Source organism: Nansenia antarctica, assembly GCF_963989245.1.
Source record: "Nansenia antarctica genome assembly, chromosome: 6".
Lineage (NCBI taxonomy): Eukaryota > Metazoa > Chordata > Actinopteri > Argentiniformes > Microstomatidae > Nansenia > Nansenia antarctica.
This window is the reverse complement of record NC_137676.1, coordinates 43,138,030-43,154,077: the sequence shown is the minus strand read 5'-3', so window position 1 is coordinate 43,154,077 and position 16,048 is coordinate 43,138,030. Positions and strand designations below refer to the sequence as shown.

General features: G+C 40.6%; 1 protein-coding gene across 3 annotated transcripts in view; it reads right to left on the bottom strand.

Annotated features, from left to right (window-relative positions):
• Positions 1 to 15,754, bottom strand: part of ptpn11b (protein tyrosine phosphatase non-receptor type 11b) — a 34,421-nt gene extending 18,667 nt beyond the window's left edge. For 2 of the 3 annotated variants that reach the window (XM_080535000.1, XM_080535001.1), the window contains exon 1: positions 1,366 to 1,544. In XM_080535000.1, coding sequence (XP_080391126.1) covers positions 1,366 to 1,538 — 173 coding nt within the window. In that variant the 5' untranslated portion in view covers positions 1,539 to 1,544. Of the gene's footprint in view, positions 1 to 1,365; positions 1,545 to 15,630 lie in introns of those variants that run through there. The other variant, XM_080535002.1, reaches the window with a different exon arrangement.
• Positions 15,755 to 16,048: the final 294 nt, after the last annotated feature.

Below are 16,048 nucleotides of genomic sequence, written 5' to 3'. Positions count from 1 at the left end.
CTTTGTCAAACTTTGTTATGAAAATATAATCTTCTGCATCAATGTTGGTGTGGTAGTTGAAGATACAACTCTAGCTATTCTCCCCTCCCCCTCTTCCCCACACCAGCCCAGTCCAAAGTGACCCCTCTCTAGTGGCCTGTGGAGAGGGTATGCAAGCCAGCACATGGCCAACTGACCTGACTGTACCATGAAGAGGGGGGGGGGGGGGCATAAATCAGACAGACCACAGGGGTGGGGGAGTGGTAGTCTGTGGTCTAGCCTTGACACAGCGACTGTGGTCTGAAGAACACACACATACAAACACAGACTCTTCTCACTCTCAAACACACACAACCTTACCACAAAGCCACAGGCAGCTGGGTTAGACCTTGAGCCTTAATGTTATTAAGAGCTACTGCCTGCTTCTCTCTCTCTCTCTCTCTCTCTCTCTCTCTCTCTCTCTCTCTCTCTCTCTCTCTCTCTCTCTCTCTCTCTCTCTCTCTCTCTCTCTCTCTCTCTCTCTCTCTCTCTCTCTCTCTCTCTCTCTCTCTCTCTCTCTCTCTCTCTCTCTCTCTCTCTCTCTCTCTCTCTCTCTCTCTCTCTCTCTCTCTCTCTCTCTCTCTCTCTCTCTCTCTCTCTCTCTCCCTCTCTCTCTCTCCCTCTCTCTCTCTCTCCCTCCCCAGGCCAACTACTGCTAAAGAGCTGAGAGCTAAAGAACAAGGTTGGGTCTTTTCCAGAGCTTGTCCGCCTGATGAGCCTCTTAAAAGCTTCCGTTGCCAAGGCAGAGTCTGAGCCCCACATTCTCTCTCCACACCCACTGGGGCTACCAGAGAGGCCTGTTTGGCTCAACTCTGCATTTCCCCTCTGTAACTCAGAATGATGCTTGTTAACTTGCAAAAAGTAATGTCATGGGACAGGGGTTCAACTGATTTCATACAGGGGTCAAAAGAGGTCGAGTTCCTCGAAGGACCGTTGTGGCATAAGTGGATTCTCATGAAAACCAAGTTCTCTTTTTTTCTCTATCTCAAACATTCTCCATTTCCTAGAAACTCTCGAGAATTACGTACAAAGAAACCATATTTCAAGCTTGGTCTCACAAGCTCCAAACCGTTCACCCAGAGGCAAAATGCTTGCTCTCTCGCTAGAACTGAGGAGTGATTATCTTAATCGTTTCGGCTTGGCCAACTGCACACACAGGACATGCGGCTTGACTCATGCGCTCTGTTAACTGTTTAGCTTAACCAGCCCGAAGGAGACAATACGTCCCCCCAAGCTTTGTTTGCACTTAACGCTGAACTTTGCACCAGTGGGAATGCCATGGACCGCAAATGGCTAATGCGCTAACAGGCTAGGTGGGGATGCAGACTAGAGAGAGTGGAAGCCCACCTGACGGAGAGAGTAAAATCGCCGGGGTTGCTCTTGCTTGGCCGGGCTAGGAAACTGCCGTGGACCCCCCGCGTCAAGAGGAGCTGCTCTGCCTCGATGCCGGTGATGTTGGGGTGGAACCACCTTGATCGGACGGGATGGGAGAGGGAGAGAGAGATGAACCATGTTAACATTTTTGAGCGCCAAACATTCACTGCTAGACAGTAATTTTATCAGTCTTTGAAATCTCTTTGAAACTGCAAATTCTCTCATTTACCTTATATTCAATTCTAAACATGTCCTTATCATCATGTCATCATCAATGTGCATTATCATCATGTCAGAGTAAAGCACTTTATGAATGCAAACGTGCAAATCTGTGTCTAAACAACATTTGGTTACAGTAGATAAACAATAACAGTCTGAGTTAAACCTTTGGAAAGCAGGACATGAAGGTTTACAGTACTTTAGACCACGGGCAAATGAAGACTTCCTGAGTTACATAACAAAGCAGAGGGAAAGGCTAATATTTATCCCTTTGAGTTTACTTGTAAACCACACAACAGTGAATTGGTAACCACATTGATGTCTAAACCCCTAGGATAGTCCCATCCATAGTGAATTTTAACTGGCATTTTATCAAGAACAAAGACATTTAAAATCTGAACATAATCAAACGTTTATCAACACTGTAAAATTAGATACATATTTAGAGTCACTGCAGTGATTTGCTGAAATGCAAATGTAACATGACAGCATACTCATGAAGCAGTGTCATAACCATTACCCTACCAAAACCTAGGCATGGTTGGGCGATGGGCTACAATACTTCTTGGTCTCAGGTTAGAGATATCACTGCGCGACAACTGCTTTGCGGTTATGTATGGTGCCACACTGAGTTTAATGTGTTTTCTCATTCTATGCTAATGACAATTGTGAGGGTATAAGATTATTTTAACAGTAAGAAAGAAACCTGACATTGAATGGGTGTCAGTCAGCTGTTTACATTTGGAGCTCATATTACAGCAGGTTCAAGGGGTTAAAACCTCAAACTACTGTGTGGTTAATCTATGACCTATTAGAGACTAGGGGTTAGGATTAGGGTTAGCGTTCTATACAAAACAGTTGCTATGGCCAATAGATTACAGAATCACAGACTGACTAGGTTTTAAAGGGCTTGTTAATGCACAAAACTGTAAACATATTTGCACTGACTAAAATAAACAACGTCTACATTGACACTAAAACAGCTGCTAATGTTGATTGTGCCCATTACAATTAAGTTATGCAAAAAAACGATTGCACATTGGCAAAGTTAGTGTCATTGTGTTGTTAAGAGTGTGTTCAGAATTTATCAAAAACATTTGGATCATGTCACGGAGGGAGTCAAATACATGATATGCTGCTGTAAGTACTACTTTGTGCCTTCCAGCCAACCAAGGAGGCGCGTATAATGGTGTGTTTGGCAGTTGTAGGAAACTCTGAGATACAAGTTCCTGAGTGGGAAATAACCACTAGAGCAACCCTCCAAGTTAGAACCTCAAGTGGGACACTCGGGCCAGTCTGATGATACCTATACCTATCCAGTATCCACTGTAACCTTTCACCTTGTCGTCAGAAAAAAGACACACATTTCAACAGTAAAAGCATTCATCTTATTATTGTACAATTTCAACATTGTTAACAATGACTTTGTATGTATAATGTATGTTGTAGTTTGTTAATGTTTATTATGGATTGCAAACGAAATTTGCGAGAGTTGCAGAGTTGTTCCCACTTCAAAAGCACCCGAATGCATTCATGCCAGAGTCATGACTTCACATTCCAGAGAATCAAATGAACATAGCATAAGCTAAGGTGCACATTAGTAAACACAAGAAGCATATGCTAGCAGGGTTCTTATGGAAGTAAACAAACCAGGCAGTAACTAATTCGGAAACGATAACCGTACTCCTCTCTAAAGATCCTTGTAATTGTCAAAAAACTTGATTACCCCCAGGTGATAGGTAGAGCCGGCGTCTAATGATCGTAAGGTCGGCAGCTCGGCGGTTCTGACAAGTTGATTGCATGGCAATTAAACTATTATTATTATTATTATTATTGTTATTATTATTATTATTATTATTGTTATTATTATTATATACATCACTCAGGGTAAACCCCTCAAACTAGCGATACCTAGTTTTTGATTTACAGAACACATTTGGAAGCTGTTTTCACATGCTCGACACATTCTTAAGGTGATTTGGACAACAATGAGGTAAAACATTGGCGAAGTGTCTTTTTCTACTGAGCATACTTGTATCAGACTATACTGTACAACTGTACTCTATTTTACTGCTTTATGTTCAAGAGTATATTCCTTTTTTTCCAACTGTTTGCATAATACACCTGTTCCATTAATAATTTAGTAACCCTAATATGTAAAATGACACTTTATGGAATTTCCCATTGAAGATGCCTTTTAGTTTAGGACTAGGCTTAATCTATGTCCCGGAAACTGACTGAAAAGTCCACTGTGGTGAATTCTTTTAGTTATGATACACCATATCTGGCATGAAATGTAAATGTAAATGTCAGTGATTCAACTAGAATAGGAAAATCTTCTTGTTGACTCAGAATAGGTGAGTCACAGCAGGACACATGCATTTCTCATAGCAAAATCATCCCTTTCCTTCCCCCAGACTTCACAAAGGATTATTAACAGCCATAAACTCAGTGAACATCACAATAAAGGGTACAAAAATAATTATATTATGATCTGCCAGATCATATCCCAGGATCTCCAGGATTTGGGGATTTTGAGATTGCATAACGCAATACAAAATCCACCATACCTTGCTTTTTAGGGCATTTCTGCTTTATTAAGATAGAGACAGTAGAAATTTACAGGAAGGAAGGGTGAGAGAGAGAGACATGCAGGATATGTTGATTGCCGGATTCAAACAAGAGACCCTGCGATTACGTGACATGCGCCTTAGTGAGCTACACCATCCAATCGCGCCTACCTTGCCTATTTTAACCAATAACAGCACTTTTACTGTATAAAAGGGTAAAATCAAAAAAGGGCTTGTAATTTTTACCAATTACCGCATTGTTAGCGCATTATCTGGTACAATAAAACCACACATCAACAATGATATACAGTACATCAACAAAGTTGTCACCTGTCAGCGTATTCACATGTGAAGCTGATGGAGGATGACTGACAGGCAGACAAACATGGATCTAATTTGTCTACAAAAATATAATATTTCCCAATGTTTTAGACGACAGTGGGAGCAAGTTCAAGTTGTTTAGTATTCCATGCGTAGTGCTCAATCACTAGAGAAATTCATCAATCTTATTAGAATAGACTGATTACTTTTTATTGCTTTAAGTGAAATTACTATTTAAAAAAAACATTTGCTAAATGTTTGGCTGCAGATATCGACAAAAACATTGTGAAATCCTGGAGGGAATGATATCCTACCTCGCTCACAGTTGTAAATGTTTAGGTATTTTCATATTTAGGAAAAAAAAAAAACATGCCCAGAGACCGAAATAGATCACTTAGTTTAAGGCTTTTAGAGAAATGTTGTGCTGTCCTCATAAAATAAGGCCAAAAGCCCTATCAAAATCGGCTGATTTCATACATTGAATTCAAAATCATCATTTACTCTTTGTAATTTACCCCAAAATCCAAGTTAGTCTTATTGAATTCATGTGGACCCTTTGATAGTCCCTAAAATGTCAAATGAGTAAGCAGAGTCCGCAGTCTGAACAACAGCAGTTGTTGTCATCACAGGCTTTTTCTATGATGATGATGATGATGATGAGTCTTAGATCCCATGAATCAGACAGCTGAAGCTTGTCATTCACAAAGCAGATTCACGTGAGAACAGTGACATAGTGGAGCCGGTCAGTGGGGGTTGGGGCAAAGCCATATGAGAGCCAGGCTGACATCTGGGGACCGCCACTGGCCCAGATTGCACCTGACCCCCTTATCCACCCTGGGCACCACGCTTTTTCATTCCGCCCCGGGAGGCAGATTACAGAGAGAACTTTTCAAACAAATCGTAACCGATTACAACTGGCATTCACCAAGGGATTAGACACAAATACATGGCAGAGGAGGGAGGAGGGAGGGGGGGAATTTACAAGCCTCATCAAAGGACCAGCCTCGTATTAACAATGGAGTGGATGTGGGATACACAGCAATGAAAGGATTGTTTGCAGAAAGATTTTTTTTGTGTGTCTGACAGACTGTAGAGAAAAGGTCACTGAATTAACCACCTGACACAAACTCATTGACTAATTACAGTACCTGTAGGATTGCATGTGTCATTACTTTAGGATGATGACAACAATATCTTACTTTAAAAGATATTGCACACTGACTGTCAACGTAATATGTCTACTTTTCTGTTTTTTATACTTAACCGTTGTTTACGTTTAAGCACAATGTCCTGTCTATACCAGGCATTTAGTATGGATCCCATTCTCTGTGTGGAATTTTAACATGTCTGTCAAGGTTCAAACGAAAACCGTAAAACATTTTCGTGAGCGCATAAACAGCATACTATTACCTCAGGGGAAACAACTACAACAGAATATCAGTATGCACTGTATGACGATAGAACATAAAACTACAACAGAATATCAGTATGCACTGTATGACGATAGAACATAAAACTACAACAGAATATCAGTATGCACTGTATGACGATAGAACATAAAACTACAACAGAATATCAGTATGCACTGTATGACGATAGAACATAAAACTACAACAGAATATCAGTATGCACTGTATGACGATAGAACATAAAACTACAACAGAATATCAGTATGTAGAGTATGACGATAGAACATAAAACTACAACAGAATATCAGTATGCACTGTATGACGATAGAACATAAAAAAGCCATCAAAAGCTGTTAGCTGCGTCAATCAAGGTGGACCATTCTTACAGTAGATCTGTGTGTTTGGTGTTAATCCATGCTTAAACTGAATGCACTCTGAAGAGCACACAATACATTCACAGTCTGATATAGCCACATGTTTCTTTCATGATTTCTTATATATGTCATTCTATTCCATAAAGCAGTCCAGCCATGAAGGCAGGAATATAAGCTATAGTACCATGGTCCTGTTCATACAGTAACTGAATTTGCTGTAACATTCAACACATTTTTTTAATTCTCCTACAATAAGTGTCTAAACAGTGCAGAAAGTAAACCTATATTGCATGCATGTGGAAGAAGAACAAGATAACAAACAGTATTACTTATTGTAACAGTGTTCTAATGACACATTGCAAGTGATTAATCCCTGGTGGGTTTTATTGTGTTGACTAGATGACAGATTAGTTATGGGTGTGTGTTTTTAATATTTTTTTGACTGTGACATGGTATAACATGTATCAGAGGAAAATAATGCCATACGTTGCTAATCCCCACTAAATCAGTGCTGCTGTCACTCATGTTAATTTAGATTGAAACAACGGCTGTCTCTGAATCTGGTCAAGCAGCAATCAGACAACATCTGTGACCCTATAAAAACAACAAAACCTTCGGTCAACCTTTCGAAATACATCATACCACTCTTTTTATGAATGGAGAGCACAATACATGTTCATATGTGTTCTTCTTCTGTGTAAATGGAATCTCACTAAACGGTCAACTCTAACCCAAGCTTAATAGCTTTGCTGCATTGCAGGTCAAAGGGCAAGGGAGAGCAGTCACTCGTACTTTCAGTTTCGGGCTCTAGTCTGCAGGCTCCCCCCCCCCTATCTTCAACCCCTGACGCCCAGTTGAACAAAGAGCACGCTCACCAATTACTGCACTAATCCTGACCTGGGTCACCACACTGCTGAGGTCTATCCCCAAACACTCAGCCATTCAGCTGGGTCAATCCCACAGGATATCCCAACATAAATGTTCTCTACAACATGCTTATTAAGTCCAAAGATCATACTAACAACAGTAGTATGCACTTTTCAAACAGCAACTATAATATAATCATTGGATTCATATATGAAATGCATATGGGTTGGGATTAAGATATGCCAATAATTACAAGGACGTTGAATGGAGATTTCTTTTGTCCTACCTCACCATTCTGGTCGGAGCTTGTCAGGGCCCCCCTTGGTTCAGTTGCCTCAGAGTTTAGTAATCCGGCTCCCCGGCACAGTTACACAAGGCAAGGAGGGAAGGAGGAAGGAGAGGAGGGGGAGGGAGAGAGGGAGGAGGGGGAGGGCAGGGACTTGTAGTAGTGCTGCTTGCTGCTGGGGCCAGGTTGGAGCGAGAAAGGCGGGGGTGTTTAATCTGGGATTTGGATGAGCACAAACTCTGTCCTGATAGTGTGAGCCAGCCAGGCGTGCCTATCAGCCTCTGAGCAGCAGCTATCAGACCATCCCCTCTGGAAGAGACCAACCTGACGTAGCATCGCCACGCCAACACAAGACTCCTGCTGCTGTGCAACTCTTTTCTTCCATGCCTGGAATGGAGAGTGGCTTGTCTAGCACACTGACTGGCAGCGGTGGCCAATTCAATTCCAAGGAGAAGCCCATTAGATATGGATCGAATACACTGAGAAATACTTGAGAGTATTTGAGGTGTGCTTGATTTAGTTTGTTGTTTGCTCTTTTAGGGCTATTCCAATTCATGTCAGGGTGTGGTTACTGGTAGCTTGTTTTATGCAACATCTGTTGCTACTAGTTGTGAGGTAATACCAATGCTGGATACAGTTATCTATATAGCTGGCTATAGTTAAATGACCAATCCAGCTAATTCAGCATGATGGTACAGTCGCTCTTATCTTTGCAAACTCTGTTTTATTCTGAAAGATCAAATGAAACGGAGAGCGAAAGGGATTCTTCATATCTAAATGATCTAGATCTAGTCAGCTATGCCATGCAATAACACATGCTCTGAGTGACCATTTAGATTCACCAAAGCCCTATCATTAGGCTGACCTTCAGTTTGTTAGTGCACCACAATATTACCGTATGATTACTTAAGATTAGGCTGAATAACAATCATGCGAGTGCTGCAACTGCATTTTAAGACACTATACTCAACCCTATACTCAACCAGGAGGAAATGGACCAAATCAATCATTTTGAGAGCAAAAATATTTGATTTGATTTGATATTCCCTTTTGACATAACTTACAGTATACAAAACATGAAGTAGATAGTCCGTCTACAATAATCACTATTAGGCCACACTTAGGAAACTGGACAACTTTCCCAAGAAAGCCACTTGTAGCCTGTGCCCAGACATGAAACCATGAGGCCAGCTTCTCAAGAGTTTCCCCTGTAAGCCCCTAGTTAAGCCTTATCCACTCCCAGGGGTCCTATTCAGTCGGCCAAGAGGACTCTAATGGTTAACAAGTTCACCCTCAAGGTCCTCAGGTCTGCAGGCTCCTCAACAGCCTACTGTATCATTCACGATAGATTCATACAATAGATCAATGTATTATAGTCTGAACAATGGGAGCAGTTCTATCCAGAATTTCAAAGGAAAAATAATGACATTTTGTAGCAGAATTACTGCACGACTGAGCTTGTTATTATGTAAGTCTGAGCAAGTGTGTTTGCCCTTTCTCTCTTTCAGTGAGCAGACTTGAATGATTAACTGTTAATGTCCACACTTGCCCCATCTCTCATTGAGAAATCGCTTTTGGAAACAGGCACCACCAAAATGGGAACATTTATTTTCAGATTTGCTCTCCAAAATATTATTAACACAAATACATTTAGACAACTGTATGACTTCAACAGAGCTACTATATAGAACGACTTCAAGTGCCCTCTCTGTGGTGTCCTTAAGGCTACAAATATCACCCTCATCTCTCTATATTCTCCCAGAACATGACTGGAGGAGTGACTCGGGGCTTTCCAAGAATAGGCTTCCCTTTGACAACTACCAGGGACTTCACTTCCCCGTATCAGGGCTGGCTGGCTAGAGAGGGAGGGGGGAGAATAGAACATGTAGCTAACACAGACAGACAGAGAGAGAGAGAGAGAGAGAGAGACAGAGAGAGAGAGAGAGAGAGAGAGAGAGACAGACAGAGAGAGACAGACAGAGAGAGAGAGAGAGAGAGAGAGAGAATAACCAGAAGGAAAGAGGAGACAGAGATAGAGAAAACAAAGACAGAGCTCAGCGCAGCGCAGCACTTAGGCAGCACTCGCTAACTTGGACAGGGGAAACAGAGGCCCCACGTGCATCCAGCACGCCGACTCGATCCTCTTACATAATGTCTCAAGTTCAATACAGCCTGGCTATTTAAAGCCCTGGCTAGGCCCAGTGACAAAAAGGTGATATACTTAGTGCCCCCAACGCAGCATGAAAGCCCCTGTTAGGGCTATATCGGATCACAGACCAGCCCTGGGGTGTGGATTTTGGTAATGTTGCGGGTATTTTTAGAACAGTTGATGATCCTGGGGTATTTACATGCTGTGGAAACCCACCCTCAGTGACTGGATTTTCCACATCACTTTGTAGCACTAGCCAGCTAGTGTAGCGGCTAGCATTTTCGGTTTGCACATAGGCTTATGGTATAATGTGCAAAATATTATGGACAAGTCCCTCTATTTCTAGAGGATGACTAGCTTTTCTTCCTGATTGTGGCAACTGATATAACAAAATGGCAAAAATCGTGCTTTTCTAGTTTAATGGACAAGCCACATAACTTGCATGAGCAAGCTAGCACAGGGTATGTACAGTGTCAAAAGAGAGCCGCTACTCTGGTTACATGGGGCTAACACAGGTTAAACTGAGCAGTGAAGGAGAAGAGTGGGGTCCTGAGTCTTTGCGCCATTGATGGTTTATTGTAAACTAATTAGCCTATCATACAGTCTCATAATTTTGAGAGCCAATCCACCACCTCAAATATCACAAACTGAACCTTTAATGTCAAAGGCCAGCAACAACACAGATTCTTTACATTGCTAAAAATCCTCAATGCCTGAACCATAATAACCATAATAAGCAAATAGCAGCTCCACAGTGCCTACATCTATGCCATGTTATACAGAGGACAAAGAATACACCACAGCAGGTACTTGAAAAACTGATGGTTGGTTATTCCAACCGATGAGAGTATCTCATACGCCAATTTTTTAATATGGTCCCAAACGCAATGTGCGTGTTGCCATTGCCATTACAGCATCCCAGGTTCCCATTAGTTTACTTTCTTGTGTCGCCCTATAGCACCTCTCACACTACACAAGTCGAAAGGAGCCACGACACCATGAATGTCCTCTCTTCTTGTCATTCACCAACTCACACCATGCAAGTAAAGGCGTTAAGTTCACCACAGATGATCCGTGTTTACAACCGCTATGTACATTTTGTCGTGAGAATCTGGTTCGTGGCCTACAGTATTCTTGGATGAAATCGCAGTGCCTGGCTTTAGTCATTAGCCCGTCACAAACATATTTTTTCTCTGATCTAAACCTTTTTCTATTTGTCTACATGCACCTGGTGGAAACTCCAAGGCTTTGAATAGCAACACCTCATGAATCATATCTTAATAACAAAAACATTTGTCTTACTTCAAGTCACATTCAGAATAAACTAGATGGTTGGTGTGTGTGTGTGTGTGTGTGTGTGTGTGTGTGTGTGTGTGTGTGTGTGTGTGTGTGTGTGTGTGTGTGTGTGTGTGTAGGGGAGGGGGGGGGGCTATATTTCCATCACATACAAACTGTCAAAGTGCTAGTTTTCAGAGTGCTGTATTTGTCAAACAGGTTTTTAGAAAAGCCTGAATCAAACACAGCAGGGAGGAAGATGAAAGCATTTGATTGCATTGGTGGTAATTATAGTACAGCTCAACTTTGGCCATAACACCTTTCTTGTGAATTCCTGGAAATTTCAGGAGGGCTATCTTATTTCTCCACATTGGCTGTTGTTTTCCTGACTTCTTATCGACCCAAAATGACTAACTGCTTTCAACCGGCTAGTTGAAAGACAGGACTTGTTCCATAAACAAAAGGACCAGAGGAGCTTTCCAACGGTGGAACACTTTCTAACAAAGTATGTGGCCTCGATGGATCAGTACAATGACATACCATACGGTAATGCCTGCTAGAGTGACATGAACCTATTCACTACCACTGATAGTTTACCTGCCCTTGTGATTCATGTGAACACACTAACAGCCAAACTTTTGTAAAAACAACAACAACAACAACAACAACAACAACACTGTGACTCAAATTGGTTGGAGTGCCAAATTATAATATCAGTAGCAAGATGGCACCCAGGCTATTGTTGTGCTGGATGTGTCAGTTCTCGTGTGAGTCTCAGGAGCAGGAAGTAGTGCACCACAGACAGAATACATGACTGTGCCAGTGACACAGGATGGAAACAAACACTCACAAACCAACTGCAACTATACTAATAGTGTTTCCTCAGCCATTAGGGTACTTAGACAGGGCGGCCCCACCAACTAGCTCAGTTGCTCTCTGCCTGAAAGAATGTGGCCTTGATTGCTTTCAATAGATAACTTTAATGTCAGTTGCCCTTAAGGCTAGCTGATCTGGGGACCCTGCTGTGCCCTGTCTGAAAAAATAAATCATTATGATCACAATATTCATATCCTATCACTAGCTGTTAATGAAATTATCAATTGTCCATTATGAAAACTTGACACAAAGCTTAGAACATTACATTTAAGGACAGATTTAAGCAATAATGCCCAATCTGTATTATTTTATTGTTGCTTTTATACCGTTAACTGTTACACAATGAATAAAAGATTGTGACAAGAAAACATAATCGTTTTCATAATCGAAAAGTATTTAATTTGTTATAGATTGTGTGGTGGTTTCTGCCCTGCACTGAGAAATATAATTCCCAAAACTACAAACATTGTCATGGGTAAACGTGATAAACTAATCTACTGTGGCGCATGAATATCATCACAGGTGATTTAACCGTGACATCATGGCTTTGAACGCCTCGCGACAAATGCTTGTTCTGATCAAACGGCTTTATAATAGATATCCACCTAGTTCCCACAAGCCAAAATGTCTATTTCACAAGTTGCTTTGATGCACAAAGGCTAAACCGTTAGGCAGTATTACTGGTGGAAAGCTATATTTTTTGCCAACTGACATGGATGAATTACAACACTTCTTTCTGAGAGAGCATAAATAAATGCTTTTCTGTTTTCTGATAATTATTGCATTGCAAAACTAAACTATCGTTATCCAACAACCATTCCTTTTTCTCACATCTCTACCTCTTAGACACACATACAGTAAAGCAGTCATCCAGTTTTTGAGAAAGTGAACTTTGATATGGTGGTGTTGTTCAGTGTGCCCATACAGGGGTGTCTACAGTATGTAAACTATAAACCTGTAGATTGCTGACAGGGTGTATTTTGAGTCAATATTCTTTAAATCATAAACAACTCTGTCGACAGATTCTGCGGAACACTGGAAATGATTGCTCAAGTCAACACTTTTTAGTAAACCAATGTCAAAGTGTCCTTCTGTATACCTTCATCTATATCAAACCAAAATAGAGATGCCTCGTTCTTTATAATCATTGCACTTTATGCTTCAAAAGGTCAAATGCTTGACTACATTATTCAAGCTATAAATGTTTGTTCCAAATGCATTCTAGATTAGATAATGTCTTTTGAATTGGATTGTGTGTTGGATTTTGTGTTTATTCATTTACACAAGCACACTGACCTCCACAGCTGCCGAACTTGACCTTATACCACACCTGCAAAGATTTAAAAATCTGATATAAATGCAGTAGCCTATACAGTACAAATACAGTATAAGGAGAGTTTCACATAACATATTGTAGGTATCATAAATGTAGCTTGATTCCAATGGCAGTTAATAACATTGGTCTTCGTTGCATTTGATTAGAATTCATTTCTTTCAATCTAAAATCTACTAATTCATCTTCTGGTTTGGTGGATATGATTGCATACAACAAATGGTGTATAAGGGTAAAGCACTAGCTACTATATATTTGTCTATGTATCCTAATGGATTTAGTTAACCAAAGTTATGTTATTACTATCCTGCACAGATATGGAAAGAAATGATCAAGCAAATTCAGGTGTTTGTTTTGTGTCAGGCTATTGACTGTTGTGGTACATTTGTGGGAATATTGTCACAAAACAGTCAAGTCAAAGGCCCCAATTCCCCCCTCCAAAAGATCACAGATATGGTTTCCAGGATAAACAAAATAGAAATGATTATTCTTCTATGGCAAAAATGAATGTGTGGATTGATGTAATAAAAACAATGTCATGGGAACACTTTAGCTATCTGTTATTGATTGAATTGGGGGCCTATTGGAAGTTGTGAATGTATTTGATGAAAGGTTGCTTATACTGTAGGTTGAGCTGTCATACATTTTAATACATTCTTCACAGTATTCTGTGCAGCTGGGTCATTTTTTTATACGGTGCCTTTTCCGTCCCCAGTACAAATCATGTTGTATTTTGTCTAAATTTGGACAAATCCATTAGGTTTTTCATGTATAGTCAATTGTTATTTATTATGAATACAATGATATGGGCTTCTAAGTTGTTGTTTTCTACATTTTAAAAGCTTTGGTTAAAGATGTAAATGGGATTTTGCATGGGATTTGGGATGTCCCCAGTGTTGTTCATTCAACTTCAATCCCAAAAATAACTATTAAAAACATATACATTTCCAAATATGTTATTATTATTTCATTTTCCTGATCAATATCTATTGAAATCAAATATAGTTTTTATCCAATAATTTTTTATTTTGTACCAAAAATTAAGGTTGTATGCTTGTCCCTCCGATCACTGTCCACCCTGTTATGCTGTGTTAATGTCCCTTTTAAAAGAAAACCATATTTCTCAATCACATCACTCTCATGAGGTGACATCACATCAGTGGAGGAGATTTCAAATGTTGTAAGCTGTGTGATTTTCTACCTCTTTTACCATTTTTATGTTTTTATCCAGTGAGTTTAATGTGGTTGACCATAACGTGTCCACCCTGTTATGCCTAAATATTGAGGAGATCAATCAAATTAAATTGAAGTATTTAGTGCAAATTAGATTCCTCATCAAGTATTCATGGTCATTCTAGGCATTATGCTAACACAGGCAGGCTAAAGGCTAACTTTAACTCAAAATGTCCACCCTGTTAGTGTCCACCCTGTTATGTGTCCACTCTGTTCTGGAGACACTCGCCCTATTCAACTACAGAGGGTATTCTAAATAAAATACAAGTTAGGTGCCTGAGCTCGACCACTATGTTTTTCAGCAAGCTAGATATGTCCTTTATATAATAGAACATTAAAATATAGATAAATCAACCATTTATTTTTCACAAGTTATGAAGTCCAAATGGCACCGTATTTAAAAAATGACCCAGCTAATATTTAATGAATATCAAGCAAGTCTGACCAACACCACTCTACAGAAGTACAGTGTATCAACAGCCACCTGTGTCAACAACGAGATCCTTCTGCATAATCCTGCCTTCAAATAACCGTCCAACATACTCCATTACTGGTCAGGTGTAGGTCTACAAATCATTAAATGGACTTGGGAGTTTTTAAACACGCTGACTGTGATATTGATTGAATTGTTCTTGAATTTATCAATGTCATCAAGTCAGAGTATAAATCATAGAATAAGCCGATAGGCCTACTGTTTAAAAAATGCAGTGAATTGATCAATATACTCCCCAAAATGTACTCCCCAAAACTTCTGGTTGCACACCTATTTACACCTCCAAGATAACAAATGCTTCAATAAAGAACACAAATGGATACACATGATATGCCAAACCGTGCGCCTCGATACCTCTCATTCACTTGCAGAGAGGGAGAGAGAGAAACCGCGCAAAATGTTTCCCCTCCCCACATAAAATAGCTTAATTGTCGCATTTTTCAGTTGACAAACGACAACAAGTTGTTTTGCCGGGTAGACAAATGATCTTATCGTGGGAAAAAAAGTATATACAAATGTAATGACATTAGTTTCCTTGCAAATGAATTCAGCGACAAAACGGACACATCAGGCTTCCTCAGCGTACATACAGATGGTTGCCGATAAAGCGAAAAAACCTGCTAAGAAACAATTACAATCATGGGCTTCGTGCTTCTTTTTAAAGTGCAGAAGAGGAACCGAGGCACGGAGCCCTTCTGATCGTAAGTCCAACAACTCTAAGCGCCGCACGTCCTGAAAAGAGGCAGACGGCTTTTCTAAAAACGCTCGTTACGAGGGCGAAAGTATCGTCTGTTTCAGGTTAATGACATCGTTTTCAATCAACTCCGACTCACCTGCGAGACGTCATAGCAGTCTAGAAGGCTGTCAAGTGTCCTCGAATGAGAAGGGAAAGTCAAATAAAGTGAGCCAGCCTTCCCCTGCGCCTTCGCCGTGTCGCTGTTGGAGCGTGCACTCGGGAGGGAGGGAGGGCGTTTGTTGAACAATGTTTCACTCCAGAGACATCTCATCATCGCCGGATAGCCCGCCTCCAAAGGGATATGCATTCTACCACGGGCCGCTGTGGCTCACTTCATGTTATTCATCAGTAGCTATGTAGCCTATGTCTCTGTATATTTGTTGTAATTATATTCAGAATATCCAGCTCCCTCTGTGTGTGTGCGTGTGTGTGTGTGTGTGTGTGTGTGTGTGTGTGTGTGTGTGTGTGTGTGTGTGTGTGTGTGTGTGTGTGTGTGTGCGTGCGTGTGTGCGTGT